This window comes from Haliotis cracherodii, unplaced genomic scaffold (assembly GCF_022045235.1).
Source record: "Haliotis cracherodii isolate W230 unplaced genomic scaffold, xgHalCrac1.p SCAF_9, whole genome shotgun sequence".
NCBI lineage: Eukaryota > Metazoa > Mollusca > Gastropoda > Lepetellida > Haliotidae > Haliotis > Haliotis cracherodii.
In genome coordinates this window covers 44,899,438-44,925,039 of record NW_027266343.1, presented here as the reverse complement: position 1 = coordinate 44,925,039, position 25,602 = coordinate 44,899,438, and the positions used below count along the sequence as shown (strand labels likewise).

At 40.6% G+C, this 25,602-nt stretch overlaps 2 protein-coding genes across 3 annotated transcripts in view; one reads left to right on the top strand and one right to left on the bottom strand.

Annotated features, from left to right (window-relative positions):
* The window catches only part of LOC139452707 (huntingtin-like), a 63,354-nt gene extending 52,094 nt beyond the window's left edge, over window positions 1-11,260 (top strand). For both annotated transcript variants that reach the window (XM_071234276.1, XM_071234275.1), the window contains exon 53: window positions 141-11,260. In XM_071234276.1, coding sequence (XP_071090377.1) covers window positions 141-321 — 181 coding nt within the window. In that variant the 3' untranslated portion in view covers window positions 322-11,260. The remainder of the gene's footprint in view (window positions 1-140) is intronic.
* Window positions 11,261-14,761: 3,501 nt separating this feature from the next.
* The window catches only part of LOC139452149 (zinc metalloproteinase-disintegrin-like MTP8), a 41,512-nt gene continuing 30,671 nt past the window's right edge, over window positions 14,762-25,602 (bottom strand). The window contains exons 16-23 of the mRNA XM_071233491.1: window positions 24,448-24,562; window positions 21,885-21,989; window positions 21,395-21,587; window positions 20,892-20,982; window positions 20,352-20,405; window positions 18,652-18,717; window positions 16,057-16,162; window positions 14,762-15,227 (exon numbers count right to left, since the gene is read on the bottom strand). Of these exons, the coding sequence (XP_071089592.1) occupies window positions 14,762-15,227; window positions 16,057-16,162; window positions 18,652-18,717; window positions 20,352-20,405; window positions 20,892-20,982; window positions 21,395-21,587; window positions 21,885-21,989; window positions 24,448-24,562 (1,196 nt within the window). The remainder of the gene's footprint in view (window positions 15,228-16,056; window positions 16,163-18,651; window positions 18,718-20,351; window positions 20,406-20,891; window positions 20,983-21,394; window positions 21,588-21,884; window positions 21,990-24,447; window positions 24,563-25,602) is intronic.

Here is a 25,602-nt window from a genome sequence, read left to right as displayed (position 1 = left end):
GTAATTGTATAGAATCATTATACACAAGTCTTATATCCTGTAAGTTTGCTGACTAACCCTATGGCTGATGGATGACTGCAGCTGTATTTGATTTATTCCAGCTTATGTATGGATTCTGTTTCCTTGACCTTTACCCTCAGATTTCCACATGTGATTGGTCGGATGGGTAAGATGGAGACGATAGACAGGAAGTTGTTCTGTCTTTCAGCCCTGGACTTTAAAAGTCAGCTGACCGAGGACCTCCACGTGTTCGTGTCGACATTCCAGGCTGTGGCACAGCCCGACTCCCCTTACCAGGATCTTGTCAACTGCCTCACATAGTACCTTGAGGCCATGCCACAGCCCAACTTGTGGTACCAGGATCTTGTCAACTGCCTCACATAGTACCTTGAGGCCATGCCACAGCCCAACTCGTGGTACCAGGATCTTGTCAACTGCCTCACATAGTACCTTGAGGCCATGCCACAGCCCAACTCGTGGTACCAGGATCTTGTCAACTGCCTCACATAGTACCTTGAGGCCATGCCACAGCCCAACTCGTGGTACCAGGATCTTGTCAACTGCCTCACATAGTACCTTGAGGCCATGCCACAGCCCAACTCGTGGTACCAGGATCTTGTCAACTGCCCTGCGTAACACCCCCAAGCCGTGGCACAGCCTGACTCACAGTTCCAGGATCTTGTCAACTGCCTCATATAGCACCCCCAGGCCGTGGCACAGCCCGACTCACGGTAATAGGATCTTGTCAACTGCCCCGCGTAACACCCCAGGCCGTGGCACAGCCGATTCACAGTTCCAGGATCTTGTCAACTGCCTCACATAGCACCCCCAGGCCATGGCACAGCCCGACTCACAGTTCCAGGATCTTGTCAACTGCCCCGCATAACACCCCCAGGCTGTGGCACAGCCCGACTCACAGTTCCAGGATCTTGTCAACTACCCCGCGTAACACCCTCAGGCCATGGCACAGCCCGACTCACAGTTCCAGGATCTTGTCAACTGCCTCACATAGCACCCCCAGACTGTGTGGCACAGCCAACCCATGGTACCACGATCTTGTCAACTGCCTCACATAGCCCCTCACATTGTTTCAAGCATTTAGTGTCAAGTTATCAATGACTCCTTGCCAAACGTTAATGCATATTCATGCTGTAGCATTTGTGTTGTCTTTGTAGCCATTTATTTATATTTTTGTAGTGGAACAAAGCTTAATGTGATATCAAACTAGTGTTTCTGGTGGCCTAGTTATTGTGCATGGCAGGGTGACTAGAATCAAGGACCAGAGACATGGCAGGGAGGGTTAGTATCAAGTTTAAAGAACGTCATGGCCAAAAATAAACAGTTGTTTGGAGGGTAAAATATTGATATTATGTATACAAGTACAACAAGTTACACAGTTATTTCAACATAACGGGAACGGACAAGACTGATGAGGGTAGCCCGAAAATGGGCACAGAGTTCGTGAGGTCAGATAGTACCATATGCATGTGTGACAAGTCTAGGCCCCCTCAACCTCTGTAATCATGGGAATGAATATCATATGCCATGTGAGAGTTAGTTGATGGAGCTCTGAATGTAAGAAATAAACAGAATGTAACTTAGGAAGGAATGGTGGCAGTGTTTTATTGATTAATGAGATTCAAGACTCTTGGCTAGGACTTCCCAGATGCCATGGTACAGATGGTTGATTGAGGTAATGTGTCAAAAGCAGCCCTGAATATAAGAAATAACGAAATGTAACTTGAAAAGAAATGGTGGTAGTGTTTTATTGATTAATGAGATTCAAAACACTCTTGACTAGGATTTCCCAGATGCCATGGTACTAGACGGAATGATGCAGTGGTTTATTGACTATCAAGGCTGATTCATGGCAAGGACGTCCCACATATAGTCAGTATTGGGACTCCTTCATTACTAGAAACAGCATGCTAGCCAGGCAGTCTGTTTTGGTCTGGATACCAGAGTTTTTTGCACTCATCATGACCAATAACTTGTCTTATATTTGATGTGTTTTAACTGTAGGCATGAGATTGCTGTTGTTGCATATCATATTGTTATGATTTTCACTAAAACAGCTTGAAGTCAGTAATGGCACATGGCAGTACTATTATAACACTTGACAGACAATCCAAGTCCATGTAAATATCAACATAATGTTGTTTGTTAAAGAAATTCTCTCAGTGTCATTGTCATAACTTCACGCATCACTTTGTCCCTGGCCCCCATGAATACATACAGCTGGCACAGTGTTTCATCTTTTTTAGTTGGGTAATGAAATGAAGTAGTATGGAACACATGCAAGTCAAATGACCCTACTCCGTGCAGGAACTTTGTGTGAACCTACCACTTCCTGTTATAGAAGCAGGGACGGTCGGGTAGCCTTGTGGTTGAAACGTTCACTCGTCACGCCGAAAACCGGGGTTTGATTACCCACATGGGTACAATGCGTGAAGCCCATTTCTAGTGTTCAATTTCTGGAATATTGCTAAAAGTGGTGTATAACCATACTCACTCAGGTACAGAAGCCATGTGTTGAGTAACTGACTGCAAGGTTAGGTCACACGTTGCAGAACAAATATTGTCCAGGTAATCTGAGCATTCATTAGGTTCAGCACTTGAATGTTTTCCTCTTGCTGAAACTGGGCTGTGGCTTGATATATTTCGCATAGTGGCCAAATGTATGGTGATGGAGGCAGGTGGTATATATACAGAAGTTTATCTAGGATTCCAAAGTAAGTGCCCTTGTTAGAAAATTGGAAAAATTTGTGATAGATTCAAGGCTTATAAAAATAAAAGAAATGGTTCTCAAGCAATGACCTTTGAAAATACAGTGAGGGATGGCGGTGTTTTTGTTTTTTTTGCTTGTTCAAACTATATGTAACCAATAAACTGTTGTGTACCATCAACCTGGGAAAGGGCCTCTGTACATTAACAAGCATACAAACTCCTATTGCCACCATGACCATAACACGAGATGCGCAGTAAAACAGCAGTGCGCATGTAAAGGGAAGTAACTGTATGCTATATTGGATCACATTGTTTTAAGTATTAGGATTTTTATGGTGTTTTTTTTAAAAGATGGAAATAAAAACGAAACGTGCAGCAGACTTTATGATGTGATGCCTGAGAACCAAGACTTTTTTTTTTTACCCCAAAATTGGATTTTTGGCTGTTCTAAATTTTATCAATTCTGAGGAATTCAAATTGGGATTTATTACGCTCATTTACTGCAGACTTGCTGCCAAATATCGGCCTCTGAGCAGGTGTAGATAAATCCCTGGTATGTAATAACACTGACAATGACAGGTTGGATGACTTCTCAGAGCTATTTACCCCTTCTGCAGTGGAAGACTTTAACTATCTTCTATATTAACTGGTCTATGCAGAAGGAGTCTCTGTAACAGAGAGTGAAGTCAGTGTTGATGTTGCTTTTAGATGCTGATGTGGGGAATAACTTTTTTTTTCTCAAATTGATCTCAGAGAACAAGAACAGGTATCTCAAGGTGTATGAGAACTGAGTGTAAATATACATGTTGATGTATTTTTATGGAGATGTGTACAAGCTTGTGTGTTTTGATTCATGTGTTATTGTTACCAAGGTGGATGTACAGAAGTGATATTTCAATATGATTCCAGGGAGTGCTGTGACTTCTATAGCAGTTTGGAAAGTGCATAATAATTATCTCTTCTGTAGCTGAAATATTGCTGATGGAGCAATAGCGAACATCACTCTTCCTGAAACTGAAACCAAGATTTAGCATGTAACCTTGTAATGCTGAAGATGTAGAGGTTAGAGTTCAAAACAAGCTAAAGGGGCGTCTTCGTGCAAATTAAACACTTCCATTGTTAAAGAATTGTAGCTTCATTTCAAGGCTTGTTATTGATTTTGCTGAAACATAAATATTCATCACTGTCTTAGCTTGGAAACAATGTGTAATAGGCTGTAATTGTACATATTTGTTGCATTGTAATGTCAGGGTCATATACACATTGTACCCATGTCTCATCCAATCAGAGGGCTATTTTAGGATGGTGTTGCGTAAAAATATATTCACTCACTCACTCACTAATTGACTAAAAATGTAAGTTTTCTACCGCTGTGAGTTGCAGATGGGCCAGTTGGTGGTGATAGTTGGAGTGTTGTGATTGGCTAGTCTGACTATGAACCGTGTTGTGAAGGAAGCAGCCTAGGTAATCTAATTTCATGATGAAATGTGATGTAATTTTACAAAGTTTCCCTTTGGGTATGTATTGCCACATTTACTTTGCAGTGTTGGAACAATTCCTGTATCATGTTCAGGGTATTTATCTCTTTAATGCAAAGACAAAACATGTATGCTGCGGCAATCTCAGAATAACCTTGAAAGGTCCTGCCATTATTGGCATGGGGACTGGGGCCAATCAGGTAGATTTACCATCACAGGGACAGGTTCAGGGGATTGATGGATCCTGAATGTACTTTTCAAAATGTAAACAGGGTTACTAATATATACAAACAGTCATTTCATTATGAGGTTATTGATAATATTTGTGATAACATTTCCTTGCGACTGGGCAAGCTTTCTAAGGGTCATGAAAAAGTGACAAAATTTGGCAAATTATCTATTTTCGTATCCTTGTTGGAAATCATTCTCAGGCCCACTATTGGTATTTTCTCCATCTTGTTACTATCTTCATCGATACCGGAGCATGGTATTTGTTTCAGCGTCACTGTGTGTGAGTCATGCATAATCCCTGCACCACTGCAGATGACGTGTATGTAGGGTGGTGGGAGCATTGCGTGACCATTACTTCATGAATGGCTATGAACAACTACTTTCGTCAAAAGCATCCTAAGCCGTGATGATTCCTGGTTAGAATTGGTCCTAGTATCCTATGATGGAAAGGGTGGTCAGGCTAAGTGACTTGGTTGATGACATGTCAACTTACCCCAATGGCATTGATTGTTGCTCATTATGTCAATCACTGGATTTTCTGGTCCAACTTGATTATTTACTGGCTGTCGTATAGCTGGATTATTACTGAGTGCAGTGTTTAATATATCACAACGGGGCCCCATTTGACAGAGTAATCTATGGCGTTTTAGGAAAGTTCCAATAATCATAGCACTACAGGAGAAAGCTGTCACAATTGTTGCTTTATCAATTTGTTTTGGAGATTGTTTTCAGGAAATTATGTTGCTTGCTCCATGTTCATAAAAATTAATCAGATCATCTTTGAGTAAATACATTTTTAACAATCAGCTATTGCCAATCACATCACAAGAATTTCATCACATCACAGACTCGTAATCTCCCCCAGACAATGTGTAACCATAATTGTTTTCAGTCATATTTCTGTTTTATGTAAAAGTTGTCACACGATATCCATTTGTATGATGTTTTAATGAGGTATTGTTCTAAACATGATTGCATTATTCCAGATTAAAGGATTGTATCAGTGTAAAAACTTACTGGGCATCACATTAACCTCTGTGCTGCTTTTGTCCATCTTCCACTATCTAGGGTATTATATCTCCATCATATTAGGATTAATACCCAGGACCATTTATTACTGAAATACACACTGCTAATAATAGTCACCCAATCAGATTACACTGTGATGCCAAGTTGGAGATGGAAACATGATCAGGTGATCAGGCTCGCTGACTTGATTCATGCATGTCATTGTATCCAAATTTGCGTGGATCATGCTCATGATATCAATCACTAGATTGTCTGGTCCAGACTTAATTATTTACAGAACATCGTCTTAAAGCTGGGAAGGAGCGTCTGCCTGGAGAGCGGAAGGTTTGGGGTTCGATCCCCGGTCGCGTCATACCAAGAGACGTTAAAAGATGGTACTTGTTGTTACCCTGGCTGGTGCTCAGCATTAAGGGGCTAAAACAAGGACTGGTCGGCTTTGAGTCAGTATACTGTATCTGAGTGGGGTATTCATGTTAAACTGTGGCATGGTATCTCAGTGTGCTAATACTATAAATTGGCATTAGTCCGACTACTACAAGCAGACACACACACACACACACTCACACGCATGCATGCATTCACGTCTCTGTATAAGTGCAATAATCTTGGACGAGACGTTAAACTCAATTTCACCTCACATCTTAAAGCTGAATTATTGCTGTGTGTGGCTTTAAAGAACAAACAAACAAACCAAACTTGCGAAAGGAAACCTTGATGGCAAATGGTCCAGGCCAATTATCACAATAAAATGAAAATATAATACCCTGGATAATCGAGGATGGCATTTATCAAACATTTCCTACCAAATATCTACAAAGATTTTGAAGACTTGTGTGTAAATATATGGTTATTTATTCAGTATTTGTGCTTAGTTAACACACTGACACTGTATGTGCAAGGAGTAAATAGCTTTGAATTATTGATGTTCGCTGCTCATGTGTGATGGGGGGCACGGGTGGCCCAGTCGTCTGAGGCACCGCAATTCGCTGTGCAGAATTGTGTCCCTTCGGATGTGCCAGAAACCTATGATTATGGGTTCAAATCCCGATTCGCCCCAATTATGTTTCTAGGTTTGTCAGCACCATACCCGTGCTCGTGGGTTTCACCGAAGTGGTAAACGTCTGAGACCTGCATCACTTCGGGCTTTCCTCCCACATTAAGCTGACACTCCACGATATAACTGTAATACTGTTAAAAGCGGCGTTAAATCCAACTCACTCACTCACTCAAGTGTGATGGCATGTTGTAAGCATCATCAGTAAGATCATGTGACCTCAAATAAGATATGAAAATGATCAAGCTTCTATGATTTGTTTATGGCGACATCTGCACTTACATTCCTAGTTAGTAATATACTAGATGCAACGTTCAAAGAATTGTTATCAGTATATTTCTGAAATTCATTATCAACATGAAGATAAAATCAGTGTTGGATTTTGATGTGGTTTGTGATAGCCAATATATTTATAAATCTGTATGCAGGGTTCACTGATTGAAATACAATGTATTGCAGCTTTGTTTTACAAATACATGCATGTCAATACATATCTGTGTTAGTGAGCTTGTAGATGTTAAATGAAAATGGATTACTTTTTTTTAATTCTACATGATAAACTGAAATATGAAGCCTTTATATTATGTGCATTGCTCCTATGCTCAACATAAATAATTTGCTAATGATGGAATTGGAAGTGTCTGCTTTGTGAAGTATTTGGCTTGTTATAAAAAAAATACAATTCATGTCTCTTTGAATTTATGTGAAAAAAATCACAAGCTTTCAAACATAATCTTCAAATGTGAATTATGTTTATATCGGACAAAATTGTAATAATTGTGTCTTATGGAAATCATAACATGTTGCATGTGCAGTTAAAACATTTTCAACATTAATTACATTCACAATGTCATAGCTGGAATATTTGGGGCAACTCATTGCTTGAGCAGCATGTAATAAAATAATTGCTTTCCCTTGCAGTTAAATCATATATTGCAATCATCTGTAGTCTTTTCTTATAGAAGAATGATCAATTAACCACATATTTTATGTTGTGAATACCATTCAGTGCTAAAAATGCAGGGTTAGAACTTAACTCTACCGTGTTAGCCAGGGGCTACTACAAATGCCTGTGGGCTAGTGCAAATTTTCCCAATTGTTTTAACATTACAAGGGGATTTATCTTTACCCCCGGCTAGTAAGGCTTTTGAGTTTCGTTCTAACCCTTAAGATGTGATCCTTAAATCATATTTTACCAGCACAAAACCTAACCTCATCAATCAAACATGAAGCACAACCAGTGGTGATGTTAGTCATGCACAATGCTAACTCTCTTAAATCATATTTTACAATCACAGATCTAAGCTTGTGTAATGGGTTATGGGTGTGAATATGTCTATGTCAGCATGCAGGAAACTATTGTTTTGTGTATATTTTCTTACACAGTATGAATCTTTATGTATTAAAACTCAACTCCGTAATGTATTCTCTTCTTCAAGCATTCCTGACTGAACTGGAATAGTGCCATTATTAGTGTGATTATGTGAGACATGATGTATGTGTGTGTGCAATGTTGATGTATATATTGTTACATGTATCTTATTAATGTATATTTAGTTGAGGGATGTTGAGCTGTTTTGTGAACATCTTTGAAAGGTGAAGTGTCAAGCTGATTTAGGAAAGTATTGTAATGTTATCGCCAGGGTTGAGAAGCTATATCACACCCTTCAAGTTAGACCATGTAGAGATTTCGGGTTTGAACTGGTCTCAATCTATGCTGATCATAAGACTCAGCCATGTGGATTGGGAGGTCAGACTCGATGACTTTATTGATTGCGTGCAACCATACCCAAACAGAATTAGCTGTTTGCTCATACTATCAATCACTGGATTGTCTGGTCCAGACTCAACGGGCCACCATCATATTACTACTTGTGGCAGTAAACAACAAAGAAAGATACAAAAGACTTCAAAGTCAGGGGGGGGGGGGCGGTCGGGTAGCCTGGTGGTTAAAGCGTTCGCTCGTCACGCAGAAGACCCGGGTTGATTCCTGACATGGGTACAATGTGTGAAACCCATCTCTGGTGTTCCCCGCCGTGATATTGCTGGAACATTGCTAAAAGCTCACTCACTCACCCACTCAAAGTCAGGAATCAAGGTCTCAACTTTACAATCAAGCTATTTTAAACACCACCAGTGGATATACAATAGTTCAACTACTGATTCATGAACAGTCTTCAGTATGTGAAAATGACATTAGAATGCCTTTCCTAAATCTGCTTGACCATCCCACCTGTTTGTTGTGTTGTGGTCCTCTCACCTGTAATTATCTTTACACCTGTCTTCACCTGTAATTAACTCTCCATCTGTTCTCACCTATATTTGTTTATCTCTGGAATGTTTCTTATTCTAAAGTCATTGTTACTATTTCAGATGTTCCAGGTTAAAAACATTTGGCTGTGATTCCTTAGCTCATTGCTCAGTGATTTCTTGTTTAATGTTGTTTATATGATCTGCTTTTCACCCAAGTCTATATTACCTCATTGTAACTCTTGAGTCACTACACATTCAAGTAACTTCACATGTTTTAAACTTAGGTACAGTTAAAGTCGCCTGCACTGAGATTTTGTGTAGTGAGCACTGGAGAGTGTTTAAAGGGAGGGCTCATCTTTGACAAATTGGCAGTCCTAGCCAGTTTGATTCAAGTTGTTCAAACCACAGTGATTTCTTGCTATTGAACTGGTATTGGTTACCCTCATTTCATAGAGACATTGTCTCAGTTGCACACGACACTAATTACAATGTGTATATCTACATGGGAAAATGGATGCAAGTCAGGAGGCAAACCGCCTTTAGCTTCTGTAATTTGATGAGGAATACAAGTTCCAGTCCTCTCTGTCTCAAATTGCTTTGCAGGGTTGCATCACTTAGGTGTAACAGAAACAGATGATCATTGGTCGAATCCCAGAAATGACCTGATGTTTCTAGGTTTGTCAGCCCCATTATTTTGCTCATGGGTTTCATCTAACTGGTAAACATCTCAGACCTTCGTCACTTCAAGCTTTTCTCTCACATCGAGCTGACACACTGATATGAATGAAAAACTGCTCTAAGCAGTGTAAACCCCTCTCACTCACCCACTCATTGCATGTTCATGGCATTGCATACCATGCTTCTTTGTGTATAACACTAGATGGTAGGATTACACTGTAAGGAATAATAATTCAAAATAATTTATGGCTGTTTCTATGACAACCTTTTGATTTCCATTTACTCCATAACTCATTATTTTTGCCTCATGGTCTTTGTTGGTGCATCTTGTTCATTTGGACTTAATTTCTTGTCAGCTTCTGGCATAGCCTATTTGTTCATTGTCCTCACTAATAATGTCTTTTCCTGGAAACTGGACCTTATTCTTGACAGTCCAATGATGAGGTAATGTTTATTCAAATTTGGGAAAAAATAGTTTTCAGAACTTGATGCATCTTCTTAGAACCCACAAGGAAGCGGAAGTTGTGTGTGACTGACAGTGACTAAGTAGCTTCAAATGTAATCAAGATATTATGATTCTGAATTCAGTTTGGTTGTTAGTAGATGATTTTTCATTCGTTTCAGAAGGTACTGAGCTAAGTGTGAAACCTTCATAATACTTTGACTTTGAACCCTATATTCCACAATAGATTAGTGATCTACATGACTGTTTGTGTTGATGCAGAAAGCTGATGAAATATGTGTATCTTATACGCCAAGGTGAGCTACAGTGCTGTTGCATTAACAGAACCCAATCTGGGAGGATATCAAGTGTGTTAGTTCGTGTGAATCATGTGAGATAGAAAGGTTATGTCAGATAATAAATTATTCAAAATTTCTAGGCCAGAATATCCAGTCTCGATTATCTTTTGAAACAGATTCCTTTCGGCACAAAAGGCAAAATATTGATAAAAAAAATGAATGGATCACTGAAAATCAGTGACAACACTAGGTGTCTGGTAGTAATCTACCACAATCTGTAAGAGGCTCAAATATCACTAGCTGTTCCATGATTAGTTTTAGGTCAGTTATTTAGTGTTTAGTGATACTTCAAGTGCATGATTTCTATTAAGAGATTTCTTTTGACCATGTTTGTGTATGGACGTTTGCGAAGATTACAACTAAGTTTAAATCATTTGTATTCAACGATTCATACCAATTTTGATATTAGTTTCGACACTGCTAAAGATATCTCAGTTACGAAGAAGTGTCAGAAATGAAACTTGTGGTATGGGTCTTTTTTAATAGAAAAAAGTAATGTAATAAGAATAACATTGGTCTTACTGGAATAGGGGAGATACTCAACCAGATCTGTATTATGGTTGAGTTCATTGGTAGTGAGGTTTATTGAAATCTTTAGTTTTTCTACTAGGTCCTGGGCATCCTTTAACTTGAGTGACTGTCTGTCAATTTCAAAAGAAATTGGGAAGACATACAATGAAATGGGACCATTCTTTTGATTTCTTTTGTGGGATAAGTAAATTATATCTAAATGGGATCATCTTTGAACTTGTGCCAAGGTTCCAATTATGTCCAGGAAACTTCGGGGAGTATAATAAATTTGACTTTGTTTGAATGAAGAAGAATTAGTTGTATAGTGGTAGTGTTATGTCAGTTTGTTGAAAGACAGTTGTTACATACTGCTACTACCTGTCTAGTGTGGACCCTTGTTGTGTGATGTTTGTATATATACATGTGTACATGGACCTTCATTGTCATAATACGTACTATACAATCATCCTGTGTTTCAGCAGACAGAAATAAATCATTGTCCAACCATGCTGGCCCTTCTTGTCCCTAATTCACTTACATCATAAGGGGGCATGGGTGACCCAGTCGTCTTAGGCGCAGTGATTCGCTGTGCAGAGTTGCGTCCCTTGGACACGCCAGAAATCTAAGATTGTGGGTTCGAATCCCGGTTTGCCCCAATTATGTTTCTAGGTGTGTCAGCACCATACCCGTGCTCATGGGTTTCACCAAAGTGGTAAACGTCTTAGACCTGCATCACTGCTGACACGCCCTGATATAACTGGAATACTGTTAAAAGCGGCGTTAAACCCAACTCACTCACTCACTCTTACATCATAAAAAGTTGTTTGTTGTTTAACACGGTACTTAGCAATATTTCAGCTATATCCTGGTGGCTTTGAAATGTTCTAGTCTGAACCAAACAATCTAGTAACTGACGTCGTGAGCATCGATCCACGCATTGAAATACAACAACATGCTGTCAACTAAGTCACCTGGCCTGGTTAGAGATCATTTTGTCGCCTCTTACGACATCTATAGGTTGATGGGGACCAGTATTCCTACCTAGAATCCCAACGGGCACACATGGATAGCTGCATATAGCTGCAACACTGAATGCGAGGTTAAACAACAAACCAACCAAAGTGATAAATGCCTAAGACTTCATGCTTTCCTCTCAAATGAAGTTACGTTAATCAATCCCAGCTGGCGTCATATCAAAAAGACGTTAAAGCGTACTTGATTTTGCTCTGCCTGGCGACAGGAGGGCTCTGAATCCCTGTAGTGTGTCTGAGTGGGTATCAGTGGTATACTGCGGCATAGTATCTCGGTGGTTTAACACTATAAGTCTGGACTAGTACAAGAAGCCACACAAACATGCGTGCACGTCGCTATATAAGTACAAAAATCTTGAACCCGACAATAAACCTAATTTCACTTGACATCGGAGTGAGTTTGGGTGCGCAACACTGTGATATCCAAATCGCGCCATTGAACGGAACCGAAGCTTCTGTGACATTGGTTGAAGGTATCCATGCCCCTTTCGCTGTGATAAATAGCTCATTTCTTGTGGTGTTAGCCAGGTGTGGAACTCGTCCAATCAACTGGAGTGAGTGAGTGAGTTGGTTTTAACGCCGCTTTTAACAGTGTTCCAGTTATATCACGGCGTGTCAGCTTGATGTGGGAGGAAAGCCCGAAGTGATGCAGGTCTCAGACGTTAACCACTTCTGTGAAACCCACGAGCACGGGTATGGTGCTGACAAACCTAGAAACATAATTGGGGCGAACCGGGATTCGTACCCACAATCATAGGTTTCTGGCGTGCCCAAGGGACGCAACTCTGCCCAGCGAATCGCTGCGCCTTAGACGACTGGGCCACCCGTGCCCCCCATTCAACTTGACCTAGATATTAGTTCTGTAAAGGGTTGTATATTTAACACAGTGCAGCCACCGATCATAGGTATGTCAGAATCCTATGATTGTAAGTCGGAATCCGAGAATTACCCTGATCATGTTTCTGGGTTGTGTCAGCACCATACCCATGCACCGGGGTTTCACCAAAGTGGTACACCCGTGAAGATCCTGGTCAGAATAGGTTCTCAGCAACCCATGCTTGCCGTTAAAGGCAAGTACGCTTGTCGTAAGAGGCGACTAACGGGGTCGGGTGATCAGGCTCGGTGACCTGGTGCATGTACTCGCATCCCAATTGCGTAGATCGATGCTTATTATATCAATCACTGGAATATCTGGTCCAGACTCGATTATTTACAGACCGTTGCCATATAGCTGGAATATTGCTGAGTACGGCGTTAAACAACAAACAAACAAACCAAAGTGGAAAATGCCCAAGACTTCATGCTTTCCTCTCAAATAAAGCTACCGCACTGATATAACTGAAATATTGTTCACGGTGCCATTGAACCCAACTCACCCATTGCTAGAGACAGTAATATTTGAATAAGAACAAATTTCTAATAAAAAGTGCATGAACAGCTTTATGAGATTATAGATAGTAATATCAATGAGCCTAGGCTCCATTTCGTCACAAACTGGAATTGTCAAAAGCTAACATAATTATTTGTTACATTGATACATCACAATAATTACAAAGCACGCTACACAAACAAGCCAACTATCAATGATATTGCCTGCTGTGGTCGTTGAATTGTATATACAGTGTTCAAGCATATCTTTAAAAAACAATCCATTTATCTTCATGTAACTATGAGGGTTTCCAAAGTCTATCAATGTCAGAAATGGTAGACCAAACTGTTGGTGCTTTGCCTCATTCGCTATGAATATGAAGCCAATTTCAATAACCATGATGCCGACAGATCTGAAAAAAGCACTTTGAAAAAGAATAGTTAATTTTGACTCCTGATAAGTAACAAGTGACTGGAAGCCTATGTCCAGATATAAAAACGTGAATGAGGATTCAAAATCCCACAATATTTTGTAATTTTGCTTGCCTTCAGGACTAGCTATACCACATACAAATTTCTTTGCTTTCTGTCAGTTCTTTCCAAAATTCCAGTGTGTGGTTTCATAGTGAGTGCTTATACTTCCAAACTGCTTTTGCCATGTATGGACTGAATCACGCCAGAGACAGAGTGAGTGAGTATGGATTTACGCCTTTTTTTTAGCAATATTCCAGCAATATCACGGCGGGGGACACCAGAAATGGGCTTCACACATTGTACCCCTGTCGGGAATCGAACCCGTGTCTTCGGCGTGTCGAGCGAACGCTTTAACCACAAGGCTACCCGACCGCTGTCAGAGACAGACACACGTAAGTAAACCTTTTATACTGGACAGTATTTAAGATCTATCATGACCAGTCCTCATGTGACAGGAAGACCGAAATACGTTTTTTTATAACTTGGAAAGGAGTTTTAAGCCAAAATGTCCACTCCAGCTTAAACAGTCGTCTGCATCCCGTTCCCTAAGCATCTTCGTCGTTGTTCTGGACATTGAGAATTATTGCCGTTAACGTTCGCGCTAATCTTATTATAACCAGATCTTTCACTCCGATTCAATTGTCTACAGAGATGTGTGTAATAATCATATTGTGTTAGCTTTGTCGTACTTAATACATGTTGGCTACATCTCTTGATCCATATATTTTAACCAGAATTATTTATTATAACAAAAGTTCACTCAGTAATCTGTCAATCCGTGACGCCAATGGTCGACAGTCTCAGGGTGCCACGATGCATTGTATATCCTCTTGATACTTATGGCAAGATGCTAACCTCGCGATTCATCATGTCACATGATCCTTACGATATCGGCAAGAGACTAATAATAAACAGATCACACTGAAAACAGTCATTTCTACAATGCAGGCAACATAATTGTCACGGACAGGTAACACATACACATTGATGACCTTATTTAAATTTGAAGCAAGACTTGTGTGTCTTGAGGTTTCGCTTCCTTTACTTTGATGCACGCCCTGTCGCGGGGATATGTATAAATATTACAATCACTCGTGGCACCCTACATCTGAGACTGACTCACTACTTCATCGGTTCCTGCTCAGTCGTCTTGGGGCTGTCATAGACACCTCGCCTTGGACAGCGTCCGGAGGAGGTCCGGTGTTGCGATCTAACTGAAACGATTCAATTGATTCCTGAGAACCGTAGTCTGAAGTAATGCTGTGACGCCCATGACCGTGTCCGCCTGAGTTGCCATGCCCACCTGACAAGCCTGCAGGATTACGTCCCCTGTGGCCATTTCCTTGGCCATGGCCGTGAGAATTACCATGATTGGTCCAGTGTCCTGGGGGTACGTGTTTGGTTCCCGGGTGTCCACTGGGAGAGCGCCCGGGCGGTCTACCCTGCCCAGGTCGTGCCCCATGGGACGGGTTTCCTGGTTTACTCCCGGGGTGGTGGTGTGTTCCATTCCCCTTCCCACCGTGTGCACCCCAGACAGGGAGGGGCCCCTTCTGTGGTGAGGTAGAATTGTGTCCGAACTTCGTGTCTACCCACCTGCAACAACATCCATCATTCTGACAATAGTATTCATACCAGCAATGACATCGTTGCTGTGGAAACGGAATTTCAACTTCTGCTTCAAATCTTTTCAGGCAGATGAATGAGATAATTACAGCAATGATGGCACCGAATGGTGATTTTGAAATTATTATATACTTTAAATATGAAAAGTAAATACAAATAAAATGGCATTTTTATTAAATCGTCCAAAATAAAAATTCCTGAAGTATTAAACATAAATTTCTGTGAAAGATAAGTAGAAGTGTGATGTCCACTTCTGACAGAAACATTTTAAGATGATCTTGCTTTAAGTCTAAGCAAGACGATTAATCTTAACATGGATTAATGTTACATACTATTTGGTTGATATATCATCCTAAAGAGTCGAGAGTTCTGTGGCTGAACTATGTTTGTATATTGATGAGTGAAGTGGTTGTTTGTTTGTGTATGTGTGTAGTTGTTATTTAACGCCACACTCAGCAATATTCCAATAATGACGGCGGTCTGTATAATAATCGTGTCTGAGCCAGACAATCTATTGATTGACATCATGAGCATCGATCAACGCAATTGGGATACGATGACATGCATCAACCAAATCAGTGAGCCTGACCACCCGATCCCGTTAGTCGTTTTTTACAAGAACAGCAATGGTTGCTGAGGACAAAAAAGAGAAACAGCCAGACATCATCGTAAGCACCTGATCCTCACTATAGTCGGCTCTTACGGCTCTGGGTTACTGGGGACCGAACCATACCGGGCCTGGCGACAGCGCATGTATAGGTAGGTTTTATAGAAAGAGTCATATTCGCTGTGAACTTACTTCCAGAGAGCTTTAGGTCGCTTACATCTCCAGAGGACAACGAAGCAGACTCCACCCAGGGCTATCAGGCTGCCGACCACTCCGCAGATAATCTCAACACTGTGATCTAGGTAACAAAACATGTATACATGCCCATGTTACAATAACTTACTCAATAAGGTAATATATCATGTTAGGACTACTTCTGTAACGTCTATTCATGTGTGTATCCTAGAATTTAAGGAACATTTTGAATTTGAATGGATGCATTTGTAGAGAAAGCCAATCTTAAAATCAGTATATATTTAAAGTTGTTTATTTTTTTTGTTTAACGCCGCGCGTAGCAATATTCCAGCGATATGACGGCTGTCTTTAATTAATCGAGTCTGGACCAGACAATCCAGTGATTGACATCATGTACATCGAAATTGGGATGCGATGAGTCGATTCATTTGGTTTCTTGATTAGTAAAAAAAATTCTGAAGTATTTTAATGGGGACATCATTGAGTTTCAAGCTTCAAATTAGATGCAGGAAGCCATGGCGAGTTTCGTCAATTTGTCCTAGTTTGAATGAAGAAGAATTAGTTGTATAGTGGTAGCGTTATGTCAGTTTGTTGAAAGACAGTTGTTACATACTGCTACTACCTGTCTAGTGTGGACCCTTGTTGTGTGATGTTTGTATATGTACATGTGTACACGAACCTTCATTGTCATAATACGTACTAGAATAAATAAAGAAAGAATAAATCATTGTCCAACCATGATGGCCTTCCGTGTCCCCAACTCTCGTATATGGTTAAAAAGTTGTTTGTTGTTTAAGGCCGCAGTCTGCAGTATTTCAATTATGTCATGGCGGCCTTTAAAAAAATCGACTCTGATCAAGACAATCCAGTAATTGGCATCATGAGCCATCAAGAACTGTTAAAACGTGACAAGATATTTTTGTTCACAAGTAACGACTGCGAAAACGTATTTCACTGTAATCTTAGTCATATATTTGTTCACAAAATCTTCTGAACTGCATGTTATGCACTCTATTTATCTTTCATTTTTGAAGAAATTATCAGTTCATTGTGTCAACATCGTTAATTACATATTGTCCCCCGCCGCGCGAAAGCGCGAAGCGGGGGAAATAGTATTCACGACCGTCCGTCCGTCCGTACGTCCCACCTGTTTGTTGCCGCGATATTTCAAGAACTAATCACTGGATTGTCTTCATATTTGGAACTATAGTGTATATACAGACACCACAGACACCAGTCGGTTTTGGTGACCTCGACCCCATTTTCAAGGTCACAGCAGGCAAATCTGCTTTTGGAGTTGGAAAACGGTGTTTCCGCGATATCTCAAGAACTAAACACTGGATTGTCTTCATATTTGGAATTATGGTGTATATACAGACTCCGCAGACACCAGTCGGGTTTGGTGACCTTGACCTCATTTTCAAGGTCACATCAGGCAAATCTGCTTTTGGAGTTGGAAAACGGTGTTGCAGCGATATCTCAAGAACTAATCACTGGATTGTTTTCATATTTGGAACTATGGTGTATATACAGACTCCGCAGACACCAGTCGGTTTTGGTGACCTTGACCCCATTTTCAAGGTCACATCAGGCAAATCTGCTTTTGGAGTTGGAAAACGGTGTTTCCGCGATATCTCAAGAACTAAACACTGGATTGTCTTCATATTTGGAATTATGGTGTATATACAGACTCCGCAGACACCAGTCGGTTTTGGTGACCTAGACCCCATTTTCAAGGTCACATCAGGCAAATCTGCTTTTGGAGTTGGAAAACGGTGTTGCCGCAATATCTCAAGAACTAATCGCTGGAATGTCTTCATATTTGGTACTATGGTGTATATACAAGCGGGGGACATTTCGTCACTTTGTGACAAATACTTGTTTAAGTTACTTTGAGAGTCTTAACATCAAAATACATGCAAAATAAAATGAGGAGATTAATTTAGGAGTTTAGTTCATTTCAATCAGTCTTTCTAAATTCAAGTCTCATTTAAAAAAAAATATGCATACTGACTGAAAACTTCAGTCAATATATCTCATATTGCATGATTTATAGCCATTAACTGTGACACATATACACAATTTATGCATGCACATTCTTTAACATATATTACATGTTTGTTCCTATCACAGATATATGGACGTACATCATAACAGTAGTCTGTCATACAGACCTTGAAACAAATAGATCAAATACAGCCCATGCAAGTCTATACTATTTGGCAAGTCTAGATTACTGCAGTATGAAAAGGAAGAGAGTGTCTGGGCTCCTTTTTTAAAAATATTTCATAACTATAATTTATGAACAGTTTTATGTGTAAAATATGTTCATTTCAGAGACTAGATGTTAGTCTAATTATTATAGCGGCACAAGGTCATACAATGCGAAAGCTGTTACATATATGTATCGGAAATAATGGAGATGTGAGAGATATCAATAGGAAATTAAAGGAGATATTGACATCAATCGGAAATTAACGGATATATCATTGATATCAATATGAAAATAACGGTTATATTATTGATATCAGTTCAATATAAGTAGCATTGTGATGGTAGTGATGGACTGGTGATAGCATTGTGTGGCACTACCTGTTGGAGGTTGTGAGGGCGGTGTCGGTGTCGGGGTCTGCGATGCAGGCGCCTTGGATGAAACACCTGCAACAATTCGTTAATCAAGAACTGCATGCGTGTTATGACGTGTAGCATATGGTGCCTATGTTTTGTTAAAAAACTGTCTCAAAGCAATGTCTATTAATATTATTGTTTGACATAAACTGTCTGGCAAAAGAACGCATACACTTGAAATTTGGATTTGACAAAACAATTACAAACGTTATAAAAAAAACGTTACTAGGCTGAAACACTGCAAATGTTTGGCCCATAACACAACTATGATACCCGTATCAAATACATCTCCATCGAATAACCTTGTTTGGTTTATTTATAGCCACTATCAAATATGGGCGTATGCTTTCTTTTGCCCGGCAGTTTAAAACCATAGAGGCATACAATTTCTTTGAGAAGGAACCAAACTTATTAATTATCTACCCTCCGAATTTCATTTGGTCGATCTCTAAGTGATATGATATTCCGAAAACAAGGCCATGGTAGCAGTAACATTCAGTGACCATATCTGTCTGAACGTTGAAGTTCCTCATGCCAATGGCACCTTTAGCAGAAATGAATCTTAGACTACCAGAGAACATATATTATGCATCAAAAGGTTTCTAACTTGATCTGATGCTAGTGACCCCCTGACTTTTTTGTTTTTTGTTTACGCCACACCCAGTACTATTCCAGCTCCAGGACGGGGGTCCGTAAATAATCGAGTCTGAACATCGATCCAAGGAATTGGAATACGATGACATGCAATCAACCAAGTCAGTGAGCCTGACCACCAGCTCTACTTAGTCGGTATCTGGGACCTATGTTCTGACCTGGTTATTCATACCTAAAGACATGTCAGATTTGAGATGAAGTGGCCTTTAAACAAGTACTATGGAAACACGTATTTACTTTTGTCCCTTGTATACAGTCACTGATAGCGATTGTATGTAAATATTAACATTTGAGTGAGCGTGCGAGCGAAAGTTTTTCAGGCCTTAGACAGCATTATGTTCCAGCTATATCACAGCGTCTGTACATAATAACAAACCAGTGACAACGACATATATATTCTATAATATATATTACATGCATTCATAGAATCACAATATAGTTCATCCAGGATGGAATACAAAGAGATTTTGATAACAATGTGAATTAAAGGAGATATAATATTGATGTCAATTGAAAAAAGTAGCTATGATTGATATCAATTGGAAATTAAAGGAGATATGATTGAAATCAATTGGGAATTAATGGGGCTATGATTGACGTCAATTGGAAATTAAAGGAGCCATGATTATCGGAAATTAAAGGAGGTATGATTGATGTCCATCGGAATTTAAAGGAGATATGATTGATGTCAATTGGAAATAAAAGGAGATATGATTTATGTCAATTGGAAATTAAAGGAGATATGATTGATGTCAATCGGAATTTTTAAGGAAACATGATTGATGTCACTGGTAAATTAAAGGAGATATGATTGATGTCAATTGGAAATTAAAGGAGATGTGATTGATGTCAATCGGAATTCAGAGGAAACATGGTTGATGTCAATTGGAAATTAAAGGAAATATGATTGATGTGAGTCAGACATTAATGGAGATATTACTGATATATGTTGGATATTAGCAGAAATATGATGGTAATTATCGCGTGGTGGTAGGATAGTGTGACACTACCTGTTTCTAAGGACGGGCTCGTCGTCTGTGATACCGGCGCACTGGATGAGACACCTGCAACAAATTGTTTGTGTATTTAATTTTGGAAGTAATTATTTTTACGCAAGCAGTGCACGTATAGTACAAGAGACCTATAATACCCCGGGGGCGGTTGGGTAACCTAGTTGTTAAAGTATTCGCTCGTCACGCCGAACATGGTTACATGTGTGAAGCCCATTTCTGGTGTCCCCCGCCGTGATATTGCTGGAATATTGCTAAAAGCGGCGTAAAACCATATTCACTCACTCACTCACTAAACTTGTCTGTATGTCTTTTCTTACTTGGGCCAGGCACTACCCTGGGTGTCTGGTCTATCCGTAACAGGGCCTCGGAGTGATATCCTATCTAAGTGATAGGATATTCCATCCTCAGTTCCCGAAAACATGACAGTAATGTTCAGGGACCATATTAGAACGTTGAAGTTCCTCATGCCAATGGCATCTTTGGCATAACTGAAAACTACCAGAGAACTTGTATATTACACATCAAAAACTTTCTAACTTGGTCTGATTCTTGTGACCCCGCCCACTTTGGAACAGTCCGTCCCCGTGAAGCCGTCGTCACAGTAACAGCTGTTGTCATTGGTGCATATCTGGAAGGATAATGTACATATACATAAGATAAAGATATGATAACAACCCGCCAAAACAGCAGGAAATTGCAATTTTTTAAGCTACGGAACAGTTTTCTCATCACTTGCAATATGATATAAGCACTACAGGATTGAAAAGGATTGATCTGTCTCACATCTCGAGAACTATGAGTAATTCAGTACTTGATCTACAGTTCCCAAGATAATGAGTATTGGTCAAGGACTTGCTTAGGTTAGAAAATCAAGAAAAAGATGTCTGACAAGAATGATCCGTTTTGACACATTTGGGGTTTTAGCTTTAGATTTGGTGTTGTTAAACGCCCAAAACTATTAAGTATCGAAAAGAACAAAGTCTAACTGTCATTCATACAAACACACATCTAAAAGTTCTACAAAACGCCACCGTACTTACCCCATGATTGGAGCACTGAGATCCTGAAGGGTCTTTGGGGCAGGGTTGTTTTGGCAACGTCTGCAGCACGACGCACTCTCTCGCCAAGCACACCCCGGGCTGGTTATTTCTGGTTTCGAAGTGTATGCAGGGGGACCCATCATCCACCAGACCAGGGTCGGGGACGTCATCGCCGAGGTCGATAGCAACAGAACTACAACATAATTGTTTTACCATCACCACCGTGGTCATCGTCATCATCGTCGTCATCATCACCACTGCTGTCACCGTCAGGCTACCTACATCATGTTGATTGACATCATGATAATCGATCTACACAATTGGGATACGATGGTATGCATCAACAAAGACAGCGAGCCTGACCACCCGATCCCGTTAGTCGCCTCTTACGGCAAGCGTTGTCGCCTTTTACGGCAAACATGGGTTGCTGAAGACCTATTCTACCCCGGTATAATCACGGGAAGCTACCTATGAAGTATTACTTACTTACATGCACGTGTGGGAACCTGACGTTGTATTGATGATCTGTCGACCGACACCAACCATGGGGGACTTGCTCTTTGTAACACACTGTAGCATACCACACATGACGTTACTGAAAGATGGAGAAAAATGTGGTCTCAGTGACACACAGCACATGATGTTACTGAAACATGAAGAAAAACATGGTCTTAGTGACACTGCAGCATACAGCACATGACGTTACTGAAACATGAAGAAACACGTGGTCTCAGTGACACTGCAGCATACCGCACATGATGTTACTGAAACATGGAGAAACACGTGGTCTTAGTGACACTGTAGCAAACCACACATGATGTTACTGAAACATGGAAAAACACGTGGTCTCAGTGACACTGTAGCACACAGCACATGATGTTACTTAAACATGGAGAAACACATGGTCTCAGTGACACTGTAACATACCGCACATGATGTTACTGAAACATGGAGAAACACGTGGTCTTAGTGACACTGCAGCATACCGCACATGACGTTACTGAAACATGAATGAACACGTGGTCTCAGTGACACTGTAGCATACCACACATGACGTTACTGAAACATGGAGAAACACGTGGCCTCAGTGACACTGCAGCATACCGCACATGACGTTACTGAAACATGAAGAAACACGTGGTCTCAGTGACACTGTGGTACACAGCACATGATGTTACTGAAACATGGAGAAACACATGGTCTCAGTGACACTGTAACATACCGCACATGATGTTACTGAAACATGGAGAAACACGTGGTCTCAGTGACACTGTAGCATAACGCACATGATGTTACTAAAACATGGAGAAACACGTGGTCTCAGTGACACTGTAACATACAGCACATGATGTTACTGAAACATGGAGAAACACGTGGTCTCAGTGACACTGTAGCATACCGCACATGATGCTACTGAAACATGAAGAAACACGTGTTCTCAGTGACACTGTAGCATACCGCACATGATGTTACTGAAACATGAAGAAACACGTGGTCTCAGTGACACTGTAGCATACAGCACATGATGTTACTGAAAAATGGAGAAACACGTGGTCTTAGTGACACTGTAGCATACAGCACATGATGTTACTGAAACAAGGAGAAACACGTGGTCTTAGTGACACTGCAGCATACCGCACATGACGTTACTGAAACATGAATGAACACGTGGTCTCAGTGACACTGTAGCATACCACACATGACGTTACTGAAACATGGAGAAACACGTGGTCTCAGTGACACTGTAACATACAGCACATGATGTTACTGAAACATGGAGAAACACGTGGTCTCAGTGACACTGTAGCATACCGCACATGATGCTACTGAAACATGAAGAAACACGTGTTCTCAGTGACACTGTAGCATACCGCACATGATGTTACTGAAACATGAAGAAACACGTGGTCTCAGTGACACTGTAGCATACAGCACATGATGTTACTGAAAAATGGAGAAACACGTGGTCTTAGTGACACTGTAGCATACAGCACATGATGTTACTGAAACAAGAAGAATCACGTGGTCTCAGTGGCACTGTAACATACCGCACATGATGTTACTGAAACATGAAGAAACATGTGACCCTAGTTTAGCATACCGCTCATGATGTTACTGAAACATGGAGAAGCATGTGACCCTAGTGTAGCATACCGCACATGATGTTACTGAAACATGGAGAAACATGTGACCCTAGTGTTGTATACCGCACATGATGTTACTGAAACATGGAGAAACATGTAACCCTAGTGTAGCATACCGCACATAATGTTACTGAAACATGGAGAAACACATGGTCTTGGTGACACTTAAGCATACAGCACATGATGTTACTGCAACATGGATTTGGTTGGTTGGTTGTTGTTTAACGCAGCATTCAGCAATAGTCAAGCTATATGACGACGGCGGACTGTAAATAATTGAATCTGGACCAGACAGTCCAGTGAATAATATCATGAGCATCGATCCACGCAAGTAGGATCAATGACATGCATCAACCAAATCAGCGAGCCTCACCACCCGATCCCGTTAGTAGCCTCTTACGACAAGTATAGTCGCGTTTTACGGCAAGCATGGGTTGCTGAAAACCTATTCTGCCCCGGATCTTCACGGGACACTGCAACATGGAGAAACACGTGGTCTTAGTGACACTGTAGCATACCACACATGGTGCTACTGCAATGTGGAGAAATACGTGGTCTTAGTGACACTGTAGCATACTACACATGGTGCTACTGCAATGTGGAGAAATACGTGGTCTTAGTGACACTGTAGCATACCACACATGATGCTACTGCAATGTGGAGAAATACGTAGTCTTAGTGAAACTCACGAGCAGGGTATGATCTACAAACCTAGAAGCACGGTTAGGGCGAACCTGTGATTCGAACCCACGATAATAGGTTACTGGCACGCTAAAGGGACTTAACTAACTGTACATGTGTACAAGGACTATGGCAAACAGGGATGATATGAACGTATGTTCTCCTACCAACACTACAGTACACGACGCTGTGTTTGCTGACCTACGACATCTCCTCGTCGTCACTCACCTCAATGCACAGCCTGTGTAGGTGACAGTCCCCGAGACGCGGGTAGCTCCACAGTTTCCGGTGGCAGTGCCGTCCTGGTTGGGCTGGTAGCAGGAAGCGTATGCTGATGTAGAACCTATGAGAAGAGAAGGGATTTCCCCTTACAATTCATGATACAAACATATACATTCTTCACTTCAATATTCCTAGAAATTTAAGAATATGTTAACTTTTTAACTTAAACTGCGTTGAAAGTGATTTCAATCTTCTTTTTGGTGTGTGCAGCGCACGTACAGTTAAGACAACTGTACATTAACACTAAGTTTTATCTTCTTAGTAACATACTATAATTTAACATTTTGATGTCATCGCCAAATTCTAACATCATTACGAATTTAGCAAAAAGCACATATGGAAAGAAAAGTAGGGTTAACTGTAATTCCGCCTGTACCATAACGTTTGTACACAAAGGCCCAAGGTCTAAGAGTACTGAAATAGATTGACTGATTGATTGAGTTCTTAATGACCCAAATACGCTTAACGTCATTATTAGCAACTACAATATTGCTTTGTTTGTTTGTTGTTTAACGCCGCAGTCAACAATATTCCAGCTATATGATGGCGGCCTGTAAATAATCAAGTCTGAACAAGTCAATCCAGTCACTGACATCATGAGCATCGATCCACGCAATTAGAATACGATGACATACATCAACCAAGTCAGCAAGCTTGACCATCCCGTTAGTCGCCTCATGAAAACAAGGGTTGACCGGATCTTCACGGGTCCAGCATTGTTAGTGAGTCAGTGAGTATGATTTTACGCCGCTTTTAGCAATATTCCAGCAATGTCACGGCGGGGGACACCAGAAATGGGCTTCACACATTGTACCCATGTCTTCGGCGTGACGAGCGAACGCTTTAACCACTAGGCTACCCGACCGCCCCCAGCATTCTTAACAACGACCGGGAGATCGTCGTACAGACACACATGTTTTTTGACGGTGAACGCAAATCACTCCATCTGTGTTCCACCGCCACACAAAGGAAAATGACCTCGATCATATTTGTGGCTTTTCGCAAACCTGAGGTCCTTCATTGTGGGATATATATGTTATTTCAATTAAATAATTCAGATAAAAACATTAATCAGTTTCTAAACAGTGTCAACAACGGCTG